Source organism: Empidonax traillii, unplaced genomic scaffold (assembly GCF_003031625.1).
Source record: "Empidonax traillii isolate 1590-97213 ecotype Southwest subspecies unplaced genomic scaffold, ASM303162v1 scaffold108:size1079785, whole genome shotgun sequence".
NCBI lineage: Eukaryota > Metazoa > Chordata > Aves > Passeriformes > Tyrannidae > Empidonax > Empidonax traillii.
The window spans coordinates 497,188-519,113 of record NW_020955301.1 but is presented as its reverse complement, the minus strand read 5'-3'; the positions used below and the strand labels follow the sequence as shown (position 1 = coordinate 519,113).

Genomic DNA, 21,926 nt, shown 5'->3' with positions numbered 1-21,926 from the left:
TTGTAGGTTCTGGAGCTATATTTTGTTTGTATACAAATTGCTGGGTAATTAATTCAATAATGTGATCTAATTTGTTTCCATTCTACGTGCACAGTGTTAAAACTTTACTGGAATGTTTTCCTGTTAACTAACAGTAAAGCTTATGTCAAGGGAATGTATTGAGGATTTATTTTATACGCATTTGAATACATATTAATCCTTCCCTGGAAACACACAAACACAGGAACAGACTGTGCACACACACAGTTTGTTGTAGCTGGAAAAACAGAGCTGTGACTTTGGCATCTTCCGTTTGCCTACACATGCTCTCAGCTGATTTCAGTGAGACTGACAGCACAGCTCAGCCTTCCTGGGCTGGATCTCCTGCCATGAGAACGTGTGCGCATTTCTCGCTGTTTTTCCTTCTGTTCAGCTCTTGCTGCAGACATTGTGCCATGACCCAGTGATTTGGGCAGCTGATTAAAAGGAATTTTTATTTCTGAATTGCTTTGCAAGAGGGTGTTTTTGAAAGAAGCCTATTCAGGAGATGCTTATTATATAGCTGTAGGTAGTTCTGCATGAAGTTATGGTTTTGTTTGCTAGCCTCTACAGTTTTGGAAAAGTGCAGGTGAACCTTTTGTGCTCTTAAGTGGTCTTTAGAATCTAGATTGTGGAGAGGAAGCTGGAGTAGGACTATCAACAATACTTTGTTTTGTAGTGAGTCCTTGGGGTGTTGTATGACAAGAATTTAACTAGAATGAGTTTACTGGTATGATTAGGAAACTAAGTTTACAGAACTGAGGCAGTTTATGTTGGAAAAAGCATTTTCTGCCAGTAAAAACTGTCTCAGTGTCATATACAAAAATAGTTTATACGATTTATTTTTAATTTATGTTCATGTTTGTGTGTTGCCTTGGCCTTTTAAAGCTTATGGTAAAGTAATAAAGTTACAATTTGTGTCCCCCTGTGCACTGTGTCCAGGTAACTCCCAAGTTGCACAAACTATCCCAATAAGAGGGTATAGTTACACATACATTTAATGAAATCAAAAAGTGAGCTCTCTGTAGTCCATTTAGGATTGTAGTTTACTTGTTTGGTAGCTGAAGGCACTTTGCTTTTTGCCTAATGTCTGGTAAGCCTGTCCAGTACAAACTATAACAGTCCCAGTGTTTAAGTTTTAAACACTCCCACTATGTGTTTTAGTTTCCTTACCATGCATAGTGGAACAGCACTGGGAAATGTTCACAGGGACGCTATGCAATGCGTGTTTTGTGAATGAAATATTTGTGGCTGCTTGATTTTCTGTCCCTTTATTTTTCCTAAGAACAGTGAAGTGCCAAGACTTAAAATTACATCAAAGGACAGTTCTGCAATGGGAAACCTATGTTAGTCAATTCCTCTAGGTTATAGACATGAAGTAGATGCAGTCTTTTGGACAGAGAGAAAATTTTTCCTTATATCAATCATATTTTTGATGCTTAAAAAAAGAAAAAACAGTTGTTTAAGTTATTCTTCTCCTGCTACTCCTCTGTTCTAATAGAGGAGGGGAGGCAGGGGGATATACTCTGCTGTTCTTACCAGAGAGTTGTACCGTGGCAACTTTGATCACAGTTGCTCCCAGTGAGACAATTTACAATTGAGCTTGGTAACGTTAAGCCAGCTTTTCAGGTGGTGTTCCTTTTGGTGAGTTGGTGACTGCTGAGCACGGAGTTAAACAATGTCTGAGAAAACTACGGATGCATGGAGAGAGGTATTTCTGCTTTTACCTGAGGAGTCATCAGGCAGGTCTGTTGGAGACTGATGAAGGAAGGTAGCTGCAAGATCCTGGTCATTCTGTGCCAATTCTTAATCAGAGATCACCCTCATGATTTAAATTCTAAACAACTGAGGCTGCTTATGCTGATGTCTGTAGGAGGAGTGAGGAGGTAGCAGAGAGAGGCTCGGACCTGTGTGGGGCCTGGCCATGTATATATGCACTGTTGTACAGACAAGAGTGTATCTGAGAGGAGGCTGGCAACTAGAAAAGTTCCCAAGTGCCAGCCATCTACAGGTTAAATACTTGAGTCATTTAACAGTTTAAATATTTTAATATGAGCCACTTCTAATATTCAACTTGTAGTCACTTAAAAGTAATTGTATTGTGGCCTCGTAATTGCTCCATTGAATTTCAGAGAAACAATCCACTCAGGTTTTGCAACTTCATACCTTGGGGAAAAAAGAAAAAAAAAAAGCTATTGTAAGTCAAAATACGATGTCCCTTACTTTGTTGCTGGTTTTACTTAGCATGTGTTTATGCCACTGTGCCTTGTGTATTGCTTCTTTGGAATTAATAAGAGTTGTGCATGCTTTCTCTCCACCTTTAACATGGGGGTAAAAAGCCTCAAGCAAAACCCATGGACCACCACAAAAATGTTTTCTCATGGAAACTGGGTGAGATTGGTTTTAATTAATTCAAATTGCCAAGTAGGATAGCTTTTTTATTTATGTTTTTCAGTTTATCTTTGAAGCATTCATCTAAAGAAAACCTGAATCTTGTTTGCTAATTTTTTTGAGGAAAGGAGGTGATTTACAGGCACATTTAAGCAATTTATGTAGCCGCAATTTTGGTGGCTTCTTATGTTCTGTGTTTTAGTCTTTTGGGAAATTGCATGGTTTACTTTGTTTTCCTTGATAAAATTAGTTTTTATTTCTTAATTGGCATTTTGCTCCTCTTGAATAGAAGCATAATGAAATTAGACAACAAGCTTGTTAAAACAGTTTTAAAAGGCAGATGTGTTAACATGTCAGTATGCTGAGAATAAAGCAGCTTTGGAAAATCAGGAAAACATAAACTAAGTTATTTGGAGGAGATGCAAGTGTAACAACTTTTTTCTTGGTATGTATTCTTTGCAGAATTAGTGATTTAGTAGTCACTTGAACTTTGCCTTCATTTTCCAATATGTAAAAATTAGATTGTTTTCTCCTAAAATTTGTCATAATTTTCCTAACTTTGAATGAGTAAGCTAGTAAGTTCTTTTCAACAGAAAGAGGAAAAAAAAGCATAAACTTTTGAAAGAATACCCCAGACATTTCTGACTTCATTTAGTTGGCCAAGAACTTCCTTCAGAGGCTTGACTGATCTAAAACTTCAGGACTAACGTACGCCCTTTGAAATACTCAATTACTTATTTTTTTTCCTCCATTGTAGACAACTTAGGTTTCAATTTCAAGTACATTTGAAAAAAACTTTGATTAAGCTTAAATTCGGTGTCTTAATTTAAATTTATGTATTTTTACATGCTAGTCTCTGGTGTTCAAAGACTGTTCCTTGGATGGGGGGTTGTAACCAAGGTTGTGTATGCAGTCTTTATATTGAGCCATCATTACTTTTCTTGGATAATGTGTTACTGTGGCATTTCATTGTTCTGCATTTTTCATCCTTTGTTATGAAAGGATTTGGAATGGAGAAGCTCTCTTGAGAACTTCCGAGTAATCTCATCTTTTAAAATACTGCTAAGTTGAATGTACATTCCAAAAGGTATGTCTCTTTGACTCTCAGGAGACCTCCAGATGAAAGAATCTTTCTGTATGCTGTGAATTAATGAGAAACTGCATATTTTGCAGAAGCAAAAGGGACCTAACCTTTAGCCTTGGTAGTATCCACCCTTTTAGGTTTGATCTTGGGTGTTTGGCGATTTGGTTCCAAATTTTTAACATAGACAGATGAGTGCAACCAGGCTCGTCTTGCTTGAATAGGTACCTGACAGAAGGGTAAATTACCTTTCTGATGGATATTAACTGCAGTGATTTCAGAATAACATGTTGGTTATAACTAATTTTGCTAATGTGCTCTTTCCAAGAGCTCTTTTCTGTTGAGAACCCTTCGTGAGTTTTGGAAACTGCAAGGATTATCAGGAAGGCAAATTTGAATGAATTTCAAATTAGTTACAAAAAGCAGAGAACAGAGAATGGTTGGACAGATTTATGAGGGATGGATCTGTCAGTGTTCGTAGCCGACACCATCCATACGCAACCTGCGCATCAGGGGTACCAGAACTGTTGGTCTTGTGAGCTGAGAGGCAGTGCCAAAAGAAGGAGAAATTAAGTGCTGTGTTCTGTGATCACTCCAGACAGAATTGCTATTAACTAGCACTGGGACAAGATTGTCTATTTGTTCTTAAGTAGCAAAGTTTCCAGAGTTCCCTTACTAGAGTTGTTAATGTCTAACAAAGGCAAAATAAATGTGAAGATCAAATTTTTGTTTAGTTTCTCCGTTTGTTCAGTCTGGAGAAGACCTTATTGTGACCTTTCAACAATACTTTACCAAGACTTGTAGTGACAGAAGAGGGAGCAAAGGTTTTAAATGTAAGTTTCTTGGAGTACTTCTTCATTAAATTCTAGTTATGTAATGTGCTCTTCAGATTTGAGAGCTAGCAGAGGCTTGGATTTTTGTGCCATTATTCTAATTTACCCACCCTCATGGGTGTCCATTTAGAGTAAAGAAGAGTCTTTAAAACTCAGAATTGTCAAAAAAAGAAATCAGATTCCAAAAATGCTGGAAATCAAAAGCAACAAACCTGATGTTTTCTGTGTATCTGGTTTCTGGCTGATGTAGTTTTAACTGTTACACCTGTAGTAACGAAAACTGAGGACTTCATATATACAAGTTGATGTCCTTCCCCAGAATAGGTAGTGCAGAAGAAAAAGGTTTTGCATTTGCAGATGAGCATAGTGTGGACAAGTGTAAGTGGTGTACAGGTGATGATAGGGCCTGGGAGCTGTGGAGATGACTAGGCACCCTGGGAAAGGAATACCAAGATCGGATGATGTATGTGGGAGTGCATCTTGCTTTTAAAAGCTGGAATAGAAAAAAAGAATTGTAAGGAATTCCCCATAAAAGGCATGAAAAATGAGCACAGAATTGTTCTGTAAAGCTTGATGTAATTTACTTACTGAATGGTGCTCCAAAACAGTAAAAGCTGTTTTTCCAGAGAAACGTTCGGCTGTGTAGATGTTAAATTTACTTCTTATTTTCTCAGAATCTTTGCCTTATTGATTATAGTGATGCTGCTGCTTATGATAAATCAAGTTTAGGTTCCTTGAGGAGGGTCTCTTGTGAAAACCTTGTCAGCTTGAGACATGTTATATCCGGAAAGGGATATACTGTGATATTGTGGAATTGAAGTTTCTGTTATCATGTGCAACATGCAGCATTGGGATAAAAGAGACGTACTGTCAATCTTTTTCTCTTTTCTTCTCAAGTAACTTCTGTGCTATCATCATAGCTTCATTTGTTCAGGCGACAGAAATATTACTGAATTTTTTTTCTATGATTTGTTTGTGTGGTGTCTGTGGCTGCTCATGGTCTTATACTCTGCATGTGTAAGAAAAAGACATATAAAATGTTGATTGTTAACGTGGTTTTCTTTGAAACAAGACTGGGACAAATGCTTACTAACTGGAACGAGACCAAGAAAGACGGAAAGAGAGAAAGTTATTTCATGACCTGTCAAATATAAATTAACTTTTTCATTTTGTCTGGGCAAGACTAATTATTAATGTAAGTTGCAATTGTAAGCACTTGATCTGCTGCAGGGAGGTGAGGGCTATGGAGAACTCATGCGCAGTAACAGGGCACTACTTAGCTCTTGCTTCTCTGGCCAGTTTCTCTGGCCTTTCTCTGAGGCCAATTTTGATTATGTTCAGGTTTTCCCATTTTAACAAATAAGTTGTTTCTAGAGAGAGCTTGGGCTCTCTCTCCCTTGAGAAAATTGAAATAATTTCCTAGAGATGGCTTGAACGTGCACCTATAACCATGCTTTCAGAATTTGCAAGCTCAGTTCCTAGGTAGGCACTGCCTCATCATTAGCCATTGCTTTATGGTTAGATTGAACATGCAATGAAAATTAAAAAAATAATAAATAATTGGGGTACATTTAAAATTTCGGTTCTGGGATTTCATTGACGTTGTTTCTTAATAGAAGCAGGAAACTGGAAAAAGTTGATCATAAAGGCATGCTCTAGATTGCTGTTTTCTATCTGTGTCAAAGACTGTAGAAGTCAGACAGCACCAACAACGTTTTTACCACTGAAGTTTTCTCTTCTCCAGGCTAGGCTGTATGGGAGCTTTAAGGCTTTTATTAAAAAACAACAACAACAACAAAACCAACCAAACAAAAACCCTATTGCCCCTCAAAAAAACCACACCAAACCTCAACTAGCCAACCAACCAACCAACCAAAACCCCAAACAAACAAACCCCCTCAACTCTTGTGCAAATTAATGCTGGGTTTGATGAGTGATACCATATAGAAACAGGAGGGAGGCAACAAGCTAAGGTTTAAAGTTGTGCTTCTAGGCCTGTTTTGTTTGCTTGTTTTTTGTTGGTTGGTTTTGTTTGGGGTTTTGCCTTTGGTTTTGTTGTAATGATACTGGTGACAATAAATTTAATCCATAGAAAGTGCTTTATTCATTGCATCCAGAAAGCTGTAGACAGTTTGCGTACGTAGTCTTTGATTTTTTCAGAGACTAAATGAGATTCTCAAGAAAAGATGAATTTCAAGAAAATCAGTTTAATAGTCTAGTTACAAATGGTGAAGAACAAATGGCTTGAATTTTCGGGTAGCTTTTGAAAAATAACTTACATTCAGGACACTGAGAAATTCAAGACAACTGCATCTTCAAAGCCATTAATATAAATTACTGTAAGGATGGAAATAGAGCAATGTTGAGGGTATCTGTGTGACCTTATCTGCTCATTCCTGGTTTTTAATGTAGTTGTGCTTGGTATTTGCATCTCTTGCTTCAGCTCCCACACAGCAGATGATGAAAACTGAATTCCAGGACAAGATTAAAAGATACTTTTTTTTTTAAAATGCTTTGTGGCTTGCCAGTTTTATTTTTTGCTTTTAGGATTGATTTACTTCCAGCAAAAGTCAGCCTTGAGTTATTGAAATACTTGTTTTCTCCCCTTCTCTAGCTGTTTGCATATGCTTTGAAGTAACTGTGTTTGGATACCTTTTGGTCTTACAGTACTGCTGTTAGCCTCCTTTTGAAACATGGCAAGAACAGGAAAAAAGTTTCCTTCTTTATAAGTAGATACTGAATAGTAGAAACAGCAAAGAAACTGTGTGACTAACCTCCAGGCAAAGCTGCCACAGGGACCAGGCACCATAAACTGGAGATGCTGTTCAGAGCTTGCTGGCAATAGTGTCAATCTCTTGAAGCATGTTAATGCAGAAAAGGAGTTTCCTTTTAAGTCGTTGATAAACTCATAATTATTTTTGCTGCAGATTAGAGGTAACTCCAGTGTAGGAGATGTGAATCTGAGCTGTACTGCAGGGGAGAATAGAATGGAAAATAAAACATTGCTTGTCTTAAAGCATCAACCTTTATGTCTCAAGTATTCTTTGTAAGTAGGTCTTGTAAGAGTCATGTAATGCAGCATTTAAGAGGAAGCATGATTTTGTGCTTGTGCAGCAGAGGTGCAGTTTAGGTTTATGCCAGTTCCTCAGAAAATCACCTCAGAATGATTCTGTTATGGGAAAATATCTAAAGAGAATGACTGCTTAGACCAGAGGAACTGATGACTGTGTTGTTCACCTGGTTCAAATACCTCACCGACAGGTCCAGTGGGAGTAATCTCTTCTGAGTCCGTACATGTTGTCTGCAGCAGCACGGGAATTATCTGCAGAATCACCCCCTAAGAAGCATGAACTGGTTGTGGGAATAAGCCAGTTTTTGGAAAATTTTTCCCTTCCCCACACAAAGGTTGGAGTATTTGTTAGTTGTTATTTCTGTACGTCCATAGAGTAGTTGAGATGGTTCAGATTCGTGTATCTTGAATCAATAATCCCACACTTATGGCTTTCTTTTGGGAATACCATTTTGAAAAGGTTTAAAAGGAGGACCCTGGGAATTACTGACCAGCCAGCCTCACCTCTGTGCCCAGTAAGATCATAAAACAGATCCTCTTGATAGCTGTGTCAAATAGAGAAGACATGGAAGTGATGAGAGACAGCCAGCATGGCTTCACCAAGGGCAGGTCATGCCTGACTGATCACCATTTTGGCGGTGTTTTATGACAGAGTGACTGCATCAGTGGACAAGGGAAGAGCTACAGATATCTCCCTGGACTTCTGTAAAGCCTCTGATGGTCCCACACAGCAATCTTTTTGCTGAGTTGGAGAGAGGGATTTGATGGATGCACTTTTAATGGATAAGGCATTGTCTGGGTGGCCATGTCCAGACAGTTACAGTCATTGGTTCAGTGTCCATCTGAAAACCAGTAATGAATGGTGTCCCTCAGGGGTCTGTACTGGGACCAGTTATTTTGATATCTTAATCGATGACGACACCACACTTAGTGATGCTGTTGGTAGGCTTGGTGGAAGGGATGTCGTCCATCATGGCATTGAATGTGAACCTCATGAGATTCAACAAGGCCACGTGAAAGATCCTTCCCCTGGGTCAGTGCCATCCTCAATTTCAATGTAGACTGGTAAATGAACTGCTTGAAAGTAGCCCTGCTAAGAAGGACTTTGGGTGTACTGGTGGATGAAAATTCGGATGAGCCAGCAGTGTGTATTTACAGTTCACAACTGTGTCCTCAGCTGTCTAAAGAGAAGTGTGGCCAAGAGACTGAGGGAGGTGATTCTGCCTCTTCTACTCTGCTCTGTTGAGACCTAACCTGTGTCCAGCTCTGGGGTCCCCACAGTTTTAAAGGAAAGAGGGTAGGGGTATAAGGAGGAAATAAGGAAGAAACTTTTAACAGTGAGGGTGGAGAAACACTGGAGGTGGTTGCCATCATGTGGATATTGTGGAGAAGTTGCAGATGTTCCATCACAGAAAGGATTCAAGGCCAGGTTGAACAGTGCTTCAAGCAACCTGATCTTGAATGGACTAGGTAGTATTTAAAAGTTCCTTCAAAGACAAATTCTTCTATGATTCTTTGAAATTACCCTATTGAATGTAAACCACAGTGAATTTTCCTAGGGGACTACTTAAGCAGTCGTCTAATGCAGGGCTTGGGATTGCTAAATTCTTAAATGCTCTCCTGGTCCTGATTTATTGGCAGTCTTCTATGTTTGACTCTTCCATGAGATGGCCGGAAACAGTGTGATTTTTATGAACTCAGTTCATCCGAAATAGGAGGATACGAAGATAACGGAGAGGTAATGGTCTAACTCTGTCCTATAATCAAATCTATCTTTGAACGGCTTCTGTGTATAGACAGTGCATATTGAATACTTGTGGTGGAAGTTTTAGACTGGAATAGCTAAACTAGTCAGAATGATGTTATAAACAGTGTTGTATACAAATTGAAGAAATGGCTTTTAAATTTCTATTTTAGAGTAGACCTTAGTTGAAATCTAAAATGCCATTGGGAGTGGTGGTAGTAGATACCTGTTAAAACATGCATAATTGTGGCAGCATTTTCTTAGAACGGCCTTATAATAACAGATTAAAACTTCCTAAATGGTATCAATTCTTAGTCTCAGATCACAGAGGTTGTCCTCCTGCTGGAACCTTTTGGCCCTATGATTAAATAGCCTATATGACACAAATACTGCTTTTACCTTACTGCTTTATGGAGTTATTTTTTCTCTGATTGTGACTTACTATTAAGATCAGACTTAACAACGTGCTAAAAAATTTTGTTGACGCTTGGCTGTGTGGTTTCATCAGTTACACTTCATCTCTGGACGTTTTGAGTGCTAAGAGTACCAGTAAAGGGCTTGTACTGTGTTTATGGGTATGGTAATATTTCTGCATTGACCTGATTTCCTGAAGGTTTATTGATGCTGTAAATTTTTTCCCTGGATGACTTGTTGCTGAACTGTTCCTTGAATAAGCAGGAAAAACTGATCCCCAGAGCAAAGCAAACAGCTATGAATAAGCCTATGAAAAACATTCCTTGCTTTTGTATGTGTACTGTAAAGATATGAAAATACAAGTTTTAAAATACTTCATGGTTGTTGAAAGTCTTTGCTTATCAAGTTATATTTTATTGTTGAGGAAAAAAATCTTCTGATGTTGTACTTGATACCTGATTTGACCTGCAAAACCGGGGTATGTGCTGATGAGTTTAATCCTTCAGACACTTTCTAGTGTGGAAGTGAAATGCTTACATTTCTACACAGGTGTGTAGAAATTTAACTTAAAAGCAGGCAAATCTTTTCAGCAGTGGGACTTTGCAAGGTGAGGTTGCGTGGCTGCCAAAGGAACGACCTCTTTCCTTGTCCCATATTCCTGTGAAGGGGACGAAACTGTATCGATGACTATATGGTCTGCAAGTCCCATCTGAAGTGTGGTTGTTCCTGTTCTTCACTAGAAAACATGGAGCTGTAAAGTTAATGCAGAAGGAAGGAGGCAGCAGCTAGGCCACAGCAGTTTCCTGTATGAGGTCAGGGGGCCGTTATTATAAGTTTATTTGCATGCACAGTGTTAAAGAAACTTGTGACATTAGGCCCACATCTCCATTAGATAGGTTTATTGACACAGATCAGTTGTGATATTTGGTGGCTTGATCCAGGTACCTCAGAAGAGGGACCCTGAACAAAGAAACCCCTGGTCAGTTACACACAATCCAAACTCCCCATCCCTGAGGTGACAGTCTGGACCAATAGCAATGTTAGGGTCTGGGGTCTTCTTGCTCTTCGCTGGTTCACTATTTGTTAACAGGTGGTTGCTCTGTCATCTTCAGACCCTCTCAGTTTGGTTTTGGTGGGAGTTTAGGTTGGTTCTGTAGTCCGTGTTGAAATATGATTGTTCATAAACCCCAGTGTATGGGCTGTCTACTCTAGCAATTTATTTTTAATTAATATTTAAGTTGCTAGGTTTGTCTGTGCTAAGTATTATTAATGTTGAGATTGTTAACTCCAGGTTTCACTATAATCCATCTTTGGCTTACATAACATAGCATTATAGTTCAGAAAAAGTTCAGCTTGCATCAATTAACAATTCTAATTACTGTCCTCTTCTAAATAACATAAAATTTTCAACACATAGGTAAAGAGTGTGTAGATGTATATTCATATAATATGTATTCAGACTGCTACTGTGAGGGCCAATTTGAAATTTATACATTTAAATTAGATGTTCCTTGAAGTAGAAGTATTTACACAGACTTACAGAGACTCAGCAAAAACCTCAGGTAAAAAGATGTTTCTTCAGTACTGATTTATAGATGAGCTCTCTTTTTGAAGCTGAGGCATGCCTCAATATTCAGACGTTTTGCTGTATTAAAGAAACTTTGTGTGTTCCTTTTTTAAACTCTGTCATTGTTAAAATATATCAGACTTCAGGGTTTTAAAATACAAAGTCTGTCCTTTAGGTTCTCCTTTTCTCCTAAAATGTGTGAGAGGTGTCATTTAGTCAGAAGTGTGACTGGAAGGTACACCTAATTTATGTGAAATAAAGATGGGCCCAGATTTCATTGTGAACTCTCAGTTGTGTCATTTTCATCCCATTTCTTGCTAGTTATTAAGCAAGTTGTGTATTTCTCTGATAGCTGCAGAAAGAGGAAAAGCTGAGGGAGCTTTTCTTGCAGACTATGGTTTCTGATGCTTACAAGATACAAGTTTTCACTGGATATGTGGAATGGAGGACAGCATTCCTCATCTGAGCACTGAGGTGGGGAAGAGGGGCTGGCAAGTTTACCAGTGAGGCTGATTGGGGCCAGAGTGTGGAAGGGGATAGTCAGAAAACACCAACAAACCCATGTTGTTTGCAGTTTGACAAGAGCATGGATTTCTTGACAAGTACAGGAAGCAGGAGGAAAGAAAGAAGTTCAGGAGGCATTTTACTTTTTTCTTCTCTATTGCCTTTAGGCCACTTCCTGGCTAGAATGTCTTCCAGAGTTTTATCACTGCCTCTTAGATAGGTGTACTCTATGCTCAGAAGTTGCTTTAAAAGTTGTCAGTGGTGTGCCATGAAAAACATTACCTCTTCCTAGTGTGTAATAAATTCGTTCCACAACACAAATTGAAGTGAATTCAAATCTCTTAGAAACCAGTGGGATTTCAATTTGTTGGAATTCTTAAAAAAAAAAAAAAAAGTGGAAGAAAAAAGGCAGTATGCATTGTATGCAGCTAGCGTAGCTGCGACCCCCCAGGCAAACGTAACATGTTTCTTCTTCATGGTCAGATTTGCGTGCATTGGAAAAAAAGATTGATAAGTGTTATAATATACGTAGTTTGCAACCATCTCTTACTTGACCAGCCTGAGTAGCTGAATCATTCATTGAACTCACCTCTAACGCTTTTGTTGTAACATCAAAGTATACTTATGCTGTTAAGTAACTTCTTTACTGCAGTTTGAAGGCTCTTGAATTAGAAGGAAAATCTAAATAATGTGTCACAGATAGAGGAACATTGTTGACTAGCACATGATAGAAATCTGCATGAGTGGTTTGCATGATTTTTTTTGCAAGTTGAGCCTCCTAGATCACAGATAATTTAACTTTCTTCCTTTTATCATTTCAAGCAGACTGGCCATCCATAGCTTTATCTCATCAGAAGATACATATACTCCACTCAATTCACTGATTTTTTTAAAGGAGCAGTTGATTAAGAGTCTCAACTTGATCCCATCCAGACCACAGCATCGCTGTAGATGAAGTAGGTTTAATAGTACAGGTGTCATGCACGAATGTTTTCCTAATCAGACTGGTGTTGGAGAAGGGTGTTAGTGAAAGTACTAATCTCTGTAATTCATTTAAGCAGTGTGATTCTTCCAGTAGCTATGAAATGACTGAATTAAAAGGTTTGAACTCACTCCTCTTTTTCCCTTGGACTAGCACTGTGTGTGTTTTGGTGGCTTAATATTGGCAAGTATGAAGCAAATTCAAACCTGATGTATATTCTCTTCGTATTACAATGTACAAGTTAGGTAGAACCCATGAAATCTGAAAAAGAATCTAAAGATTGTTTTTTGCTGTTCAGTTTAACATGTGGGTTTAGAAGGAAGACAATCCTTTTCCTTTAGCTGGGGAGTGCAGCACTTCTTGCTTTTTACAAAAGAGCTGACGTTTTTCCTGTAGTTCAAGTCATCCTGTTAAGCTGGGTATCTCACTTTGATTTGAAAAAGGGAGGGCAGAAGTATTTAACTGTGTTTAAAGAGGTAAAAGGCAAACACAGGTTTCTCCTTAAGCCTTTGGGGACTCCATGTATCTGTGTGTTACATGTACACAAGCACATGTTACATGTGCATCCATTGAAGGACATTACTCTCTACCCTGTCCTGATACCGGGAACGGTGAAGGGGAGGCTGATCCAGTGTTTCATGGATACCTGTTGTCTTTTGGCAGTGTCTCAGCATAAATTGAGGCTACAGTTTTGTCACCTAGGTATTAGAAGCTGCGAGCCCGGGAAAACAAGCTGATTGTTACAAAGTGCCCCGCTACTCGCACAGCACGTAGACTATGGACTGCAGGAGAGAGAGAGTTCAAGCTGGGATGTTACTTGAGAAAACGATGGGCATTAGACCTCAGGGTTACATCTGAACAGAGCATCAAGGAGGTGTGTTTGGGAAGGTGCTGTGGTCATTGGCCCACGTGCCACATTCCATCACTTACGTAGGAGTCTTTATAGCACTTTCCCCACCCTCTCTTTGTAGCAGAGACAGTGCTTCAGTCAGAATTCAAACTTTGATTGTAGTAGCCCTAGGATCTGCTAACTCTGAGGTGCAATTCGTCTTGAACTGGTCTGAAATTCCCTGTAAATTTGGGGGTGTGAAGGTAGTTTAACTGAGTTTCTGTCTACTCCCTGCAGACAGGGCAGTGTAAATTGGCTTATAGTTCCTTTCAGTCCTCTAGCATTGTTAGCATGTTAAACAATAATTGAAAACTTTTTGATGATGCTCATAGAAAGCTGCTGAGGTCATCTTTTGAGATTTTAGCTCTCATCTTCCTTGCAGGTGGGTGGAAGGTGATTAACCTTTTTTCAGGTTTGTCTCAGTGCAATCTGTCAGAAAGAAAATGCTTTTAAAACATAACAACTCAAGTATTAAAACCTGCTTTTAATATATATTTATATATTATATATAATAAATATGTTATATCATTTTAATATTATATATAATATATGTGTGTGTGTGTATGTGTATATAAAAAAATAAAACTTTAAAAAAAATCAGGAAAATCCTACAGGGTTTCCTGGTTGTGCAACTCACAATTACAGATTGCACTGTTGTGAAGCAGACCGCTTGGTTGGTAGTGCTCTGTGTCAGCGTCCTCAGATCTGTTACCTCTGTTGGCCCCATTGAAGGGACTGCATTATCAATGCTGTCTTTGAAATAAACCCTTTTCTAAAGGCTGCTTTTGGTGAGGCTGTTGGTGAGCCAGCTCACCAGGTGCAAAGCAGCCAGGATGTCTGTAAAGCCTTTACTTTCCACAGTTAAGGGATCATGTCTTACATCCTGCTATTGTACGGTAGGATATTAATTGACTGAAAATGAAACAAATATGGCATGAAGACCATGAATGATCCTTCTAAGAAAAAATAATAACATTAAAAAGAAAGCATTGCCATATCCTCTGCTAACTGCATTTTTTTTTGTCTGTAGAACAGCTGAATATGACTGAAGCACGTAGATAAAACCCAAGCTAGCTTTTTTTCTTGATAAGGCAAATATTGTTAAAAAATTAAAGCTGTGTCATTGTGAAACCTGATGAGCTGCCCAGGTGTCCTATGTTACGTTTGCTAACTGGAAACTCTGCTATGGGAGCTGTGTTGTTGCTGGCGGTATCCATTGTAGGTAGAACAAAGCTTACCACTGAGGTTGTGTATGTGATCGCTGTCCTTGAAGAGCCTATCTGTAAAGCATATAATGTAGCCTGTAATGCAAGGTCCACGTTTATGAGTTCTTAGTTTTGTTAGGGAACAGGTTTTAGGTCATGTTGAGGTTAGATGTAGGCACTGCACTACCTCTGGAAATTTCTTTCATTATCCACAAACATAGTTGCGGTTTTTATGTGTTTGTTATAATTTGGGAGAACGTAACTATTTTCATTAATTTTTGCCTATCTTCTTATCTTAGAAAAATTCAGGAGGTTGTATTTTAATTCATTTCTGCCTCTGCGGTAATGGGCAGAAAGCCATCAAGCCTTATCCTTAATACTGTATTCTCTTGGGGTTTTTAGGTTGCCTTTGAGCTGGAATTCTTTCCAATTTCAAGAAAGCATGTGGAGTGTTTGTAGTGAAACACTTGTATTTTGCATAAGTCTAAATTAAGTGGGAAGGGAACATTGCATATTTTGAACAACTTACAACCGGTCCTTGAAACTTAAACTATATAGTGATTTCTTCTTTGCCTTCTCTTCCTACAAAAATCACGGAGCACAGTAGATCGTGCTCTGCTGCTGTTCAAGCCAACACAGTGACTTCTGTGGCAAAATAACATTTTTTTTTCTGAAGTGGTAAGTCAGAAAGAAGCTTTGTTCTTGGGGGAAAATAAACTGTTTTCAAAAGAATAATTGTGCTTGCTCCCCTCCCTGAATTCGGTCTTCAGAGGCCAGCTAACTCACTGCGAGCCCAGGGACTCATGTCTTTAACATGTTTTAGTCAATGTTCACACCTTCATTGGTAAAAAGTTCACCAAGGAACCTAACTGACATTTCTTATGTGATTTGATGACAGAAGTCTTGTTTGTATATTTGCAGAGTGGAAGTAATATTTTGTCCAAAATTACCAGTTTGAGGTTAAGTGATTTCCAGTACTGCACCCCCCCCTGCATTAGAAGAACTAAATCAATTTTCATGTTTGCTTAAAAGCTAAATCAGTTTCATGTTTTTTTGTGACTTGTTGGTTATGTTACAATCTGAACAGGCCCTCAGAAGCCAGAGTTTTTCTGCATCATGATATCATGTAAATAATCAAAGAAAAAAAAAAGATTAAACAACAGCTTATGGCTGGCTGCCTGCTTGCATGATTATCTTCATTGATCAGCTCTGGCCAGGACCAAAAGAACATGTGGACTTCAAAGCTTTATGACACACTTTTTTGTGTGGTATTTTTGTAAATGTTACAGAATAAGACTACTAAAATTTTGAAATTGAAAATAAAAGACACACAAGAAATTTGTTGAGAAAAGTTCCAGGTAGATCTTCTGTAAGGAAAATGAAATGTGGCGGCTCTAGAAATGAGATTTGTTTTTTTCTCCCTGCTTTTTAATGACTGTGTTGCTCAGTAGTTGCCAGGAGGAGTCGTTTTAGGAAAGCATAAATTCAATAATAGAAGTTACCCCACTCCTGTGCTTTGTGAGCACATTAACAGCATCTTTAAAAAAATCTGCCTATGTAAGAGTTCTGTACCTCTGCTTGAGACTTTTTGGATGCAGTCAAATTTTGGTTTGTCTCAGGACTGGGGTAAGCCTTTGAAGGGGAGTACTGTCACTTTTATTCCTAGGCATAAATAAACTTGTGGAAAGACCTTAAATGGGCAGCAAACTGGACATGGTTAAAATCTTGACCTTGGAATTTTCTACTCTTATTCCTAATGTATTGCTGGAATGAGACTGCTGTTTTGTGGTTACTCAGGGAGCTGAGGATTTTCTGTAGTACAGGATATAGGGCAGGACTATATTGCCTGGTGAATTGGTATTACTTGTATTATTTGTATATGTGCATATGGACTTCACTGCATTTGCTTGTTTTAGATTGATGAAATAGCTGTAATTTTATTCTGCTTAAATGTTCTTAAAAGATATATGTGAAGACATTGTTGGCACACTTGTAGAATGTCTCTCTGATGCTTATTGTGTTATCAGACAGCTATTTGGCAAGTAAATCTGTCTTCTCTGCGGAGAGAAAAGAAAGTTTGCTAAATTATTTTTAGAGTTCACAGGAATTGGGTCATCATTTTAATTATTTCTTTTCCCTTCTCCTTCCTTTTCTAGGTAGTATTGGTACATCGTTTCAATGCCATTCAATCCATCAAGATCACATTTGTAATGATGACAGTGACAAGGTGAGACATAAATGTTTCATTCACAAGATCATGTGCATTATGGGTTTCTTTATGTACTGGTTTTACTACACAAAGATTGTGCAGGTATAGCAGTCAGTTTTTAGAGTTACTCTTTAAACTGTCTGTAGCATAACAAGATATATGTTCTACTTAGAACAATCTTTTAGGCAGTTAATGAGAAATTTGTCTTTAGTATTGTATTTTTATATTTGGTTGTATTCCTTGGCCATTCTTAACATTTGTGATTTGCCATATTGACACCCTCAGTTAATAAAGAACAGCAGTGGTTTCTGGCTTCAGAGGTTAGAGCCTAGCTAAGTGTTCAAGGGGTTGGTTTTTTTGGTTGTTTGTGGGTTTTTTGTTTGTTTGTTTTTTTTTTCAGTAGCTATATTTTCCTGCTTTGGACTTGGGAATTTAAGCTTTTACAGATAGGAATCTTCTGTTTAGTGGTGCAGCCTTAAAGTAGCAGTCTGTCTAGTTGTGTGCAAGCATTTTCTTAACCTTTTTTTGACACATTCCCGGATTACCTTGCTTTGGGTCAGTAGAGTGCTGGATGTTAAGTGTTAAATGAAACTTGCATCAGTAGTGTAAGTGTGGCATACAGAAGGAAAAAGTTTTGACATTGAACTGCTTGGGAGACTGACTGGCTTTCATGTTTCTATTACTGTTGATGGTTTTACCTTAAGTTTTACTTTTTGTAAATAATGCAGACTCATTAACACTGGCATGTAACGTGTGTTACATTGTGTGCAAGTATGACACTTTATAGTAAACTAACTTTTTGGCTTGACATGCTTGAAAAAGGGGCATGTATTGGTCAAATTATAAATAATCTTTCTTAGGAAGTGAAATGCGACCTGCATAGCACTGCCTTGCTAAGTGCACAAATCCTTGTGTTTGGAAATTCTGGAGTAAGTTAATTTTAGAGTTGTTCCAGCTTATCCTAGAGATAGATTTCAGAGAAAGATTCTTTTACTGCTCTACTGCCTTTTTTCTTTTTTTCTCTTTCACCCTTTTTTCCAGTTTTGTGGATCTTTTTTTTGTGTGTGTGTATCTGTGTTTTCCTGACAGTTTTTTGTTGTTTTGCTTTGGTTTGTTTTTTTTAGTTTAATTTTATTTTTTAGGTACCACGCTAGATTTGGGGACTGGTTCAATCTGCAGATATTGGTCGAACATGCTACCCAAAACAGGGCCAACATTATTTTAAGTTTCCACTTGATTAATTGCGTAACTATTTTCATCAGTACTCACTGCTCTGTTTTTTGGGCCTTGTGTACTCTGTTACCATCCTAACCATTCTTCCTTTTCTGTTATTACATGGAAGATCAGCTCTGTGTTACGCTAATTGTCTTCCTTTAGTTTTATTTCATATCAAGGTGTAGTGGGTTGACCCTGGCCAAATGCCAGGTACCCACTAAAGCCATTCTCTCACTCTCCCTCTGCAACTGGACAGAGGAGAGAAAAAGAAAAACAGTGAAGGATTCATGGGTTGAGATAAGAGCTGGGAGAGGTCACTTACTGATTACCTTCACAGGCAAAACAGACTTAGAATGGGGATAGTGCTTACAGTTATTACAAACAGGATAAGAGCAAAAGAGTGAGAAATAAAATAATATTAAAAAAAACACCTTCTCCCCACCCCTCCTTCCTTCCGTGTTCTCCCTCCTCCCCCCCAGTGGTGCAGGGGGATGGGAATGGGGGTTGTGGTCAGTTGTTGTTTCTGCTGCTGCTCAGGAGAGGAGTCCTTCCCCTGTTCCTGTGGGGTCCCTCCATGGGAGACAGTCCTTGATGGACCTCTCCAGTGTGAGTTCATCCCACAGGCAACAGTTCTTCCCACACTGCTGTCCTGTGGGTCACTCCTCCATGGGGTGCAGTCCTTCCCCAATGAGCTGTACCCCCATGGGTCCCCCACAGGGGCCACAAGTCCTGTTCAGGAAAAACCTGCTCCAGCCTGGGCTTCCCTCTCCATGGGCTGCCGATCCCCAACAGGACCCTGTTCCATTTTGGGTCTCCCAGGGGTCACAACCTCCTTCCTGCATCCACCTGCTCCAGTGTGGGCTCCTCCATGGGCTGCAGGGGGGTCTCTGCACCCCGATGGTCCCCCATGGGCTGCAGGGGCACAGCTGCCCCACCACGGGCTGCACCAGGGGCTGCAGGGCCTGGAGCACCTCCTGCCCCTCCTTCTGCACTGACCTTGGTGCCTGCACTGTTGTTCCCATGTTCTCACTCTGCTCGTCCCTGGGCGATGCAATACCTTCTGTCCTTAAATATGTTATCCCAGAGGCGTTACTGTCACTCCTGGTGGACTCAGCCTTGTCCAGGTGCAGGAAGCCCCTCCTGGAGCCTGCTGGAATTGGCTCCACCAGATAGGGGACGCTTCTGGCAGCTTCTAACAAGCCACCCTGTAGGCCCCCCTCCCCCTTCTCCGGTACCAAAATCCAGCCACAGAGACCCCCTGCACAAGATAATTAAAACTGGTTTAAGTCTTGTTGTGAATTCAGTCTTTTAGGTGCTTCACTGGTCTGGGGTGAGGGAGTAGGAAGGGGTATGGCAGCTTACCCTGTATAAATTTCAGAAGAGTAGTTGTTTGGCACACAACCTGACTCCATATTAATAGAGGAACTGGGCCAAATGTTACTTTTTTGTGTATTTAGAGATGGTGGAAGAAAACAGTCTTCATCACTGGGATTGATTCTGCACCAAATGAGAATTCCCAACTGGAAAAGTTTACTAAAATAGAACTAGTATAAAAAGCAGAAAGAATGTGGGTTTGGGTGTATTTCAAAGACATGTTTTTCTGCAGATGTCAGTTTTATTTGGTAATAGATTTTATTTTTTTTTCTGAGAATACATGAAGCTGTTCACCTTTCATTTTATAGGAAATTCTAGTTGATCCCCTTGATTAAAATAACCGCTTATTTGGAAACACAGTAAACAGATCTCAGAACAGACTATCTGTAGTCTTCTCAGATGTGTCACTGAACTCTCTACTCTTGTTTTAAGACAGAAGTTGGAGCCCTAGCACTCAGTGTCGTTGGCGGGTACAGACCAACCGGATCATAGAAGCATAGAATGGCCTGGGATGAAAGGGACCTATGAGATCATCTGCTTCCAACCCCCCAGCTGTAGGCAGGGACACCTTCCACTAGGGCAGGTTGCTCAAAGCCCCATCCATCGTGGCCTTGAACACTTCCAGGGATAGGGTAGCTACAGCTTCTCTGGGCAACCCATTCCAGTGCCTCACCACCCTCACAGTAAAGAATTTCTTCTTAATACCTATCTTAAGCTACTCTCTTTCGGTTTGAAGCCATTCCCTCTGCTTGTCCTGTCACTACATGCTCCTCTAAAAACTCTCCATCTTTCTTGCCTTCACATACTGGAAGGCCACAATTAGGTCACCCCAAAGCCTTCTCTTTTCCAGCCTGAACAATCCCAATCCTCTCAGCCATTCCTCCTAGAAAAGGTGTTCCATTCCTCTGACCAACTTGGTGGCCCCTTCTCTGAACTTCCTCCAACAGGCTGATGTCCTTCCTGTGCTGAGGACCCCAGAGTGCTCCAGGTGGGGTCTCACCAGAGCAGAGCAGAGCAGAGAGACAAAATCCCCTCCCTTTCCAAGCTGCCCACACTGCTTTGGATGCAGCCCAGGATACAGCTGGTTTTTTGGACTGCAAGTGCACATTGTCGGGTCATGTCCAGCCCCTCATCCACCACAGTTGCCCCAACCCAAGTGCAGCACCTTGCACTTGTTAAACATCATGATTTTCCCATGGGGCTACTTCCCGTGGGCTCTGGTCCATGTCCCTCTGGGTGCCATCCCACCCTTCAGGTTTGTCAGCCACATGCTCAGCTTGGTGTCATCTCCAAAATTCCTTTGTCTATGTAATTAATGAAGACATCAAATAACACTGATCCCCTGAGGGTGGTGACCCCTGAGGGACACCACTTGTCGCTGATGTCCAATGCCCCTCGATTGATTTGGTTTTTGTTGTGGGTGGGTTTTGGTTTTCTTTTCTTTTTTTGAAGAATTTGTGTATAATGGATATATGTTTGTTTGTGGTTTGTTGTTTTTTTTTTTTAATCATAAGTAGTGCTTCCTAAGAGCAGCTGTTTGCAGTACTCGGGTACAACTGCAATTCTCTACTGCTTGTATTCACATACGCGCATCTTCTTGTGCCAGTTTTTGAGGTGGTTATTAGCTTCCACTGTGAATTACTTTGAAAATCAGAGTGCTGATTTATTCTGCTATTACTGAGACATACCACTCGTTCATTTTGGTAGGAATAACCCTGAGATTAGTTCAGCTGGTTAAAGCATGGTGCTGATAAAGCCAAAGTTGGGGGTTTGATCCCTGTACGGGCCATTCACTTAAGAGTTCGACTTGATGACCCTTGTGGAACCCTTCCAACTCAGAATATCCTGTGAACTTCTGTGAATATCATTTAAAGATAAAATGCAGGATTTAATTGATGTATTTATCTACAAATTTATGAGGTGTTGGTCCTTTTTGTATTAATTCTAGAAACTTTATGAAAAGCATACCTTCAGAATACTTTGACACATCTTGGATGAGTCAGTAGGCATGTTTCAGCAAAATAATTGCCTATGTGTAACCAGGTTTTGCATTTCAGGAGAAATGTAAAGGTTAGTATTTGACTGGCAATCTGCATATGTTTTACAGTAGTTTCTCCAAAAGCCCAATCTTCATTTTCTGGACAACAGCATGAGAAAAGTTCTACACCACACATGCTATAGGAATGTTGCAATCTTAATGAAAACAATTCCCAGGCTTCCACCCCAATTACTTGATTTTGTTGACTTGGCACATGAGAATCTTGAATTCATGTTCAGTGACATCAGCAGGAAACGAAAGTCTAAGATTTTTCATGTGTGGATTCACTGAATCAAGAGGGATGTGTAATTGTTGAGAGCATTATGGCAGTACTAAGAATCTGTTTAATTTCATAGCACCAATAGCAGTTCCTCTTGTCTTACAAGGAAGTC

At 39.6% G+C, this 21,926-nt stretch overlaps 1 protein-coding gene across 2 annotated transcripts in view; it reads left to right on the top strand.

Annotated features, from left to right (window-relative positions):
- RNF38 (ring finger protein 38) overlaps positions 1-21,926 on the top strand; it is a 103,570-nt gene that overhangs the window by 38,070 nt on the left and 43,574 nt on the right. For both annotated transcript variants that reach the window (XM_027882618.1, XM_027882619.1), the window contains one exon: positions 16,855-16,925. In XM_027882618.1, coding sequence (XP_027738419.1) covers positions 16,855-16,925 — 71 coding nt within the window. The remainder of the gene's footprint in view (positions 1-16,854; positions 16,926-21,926) is intronic.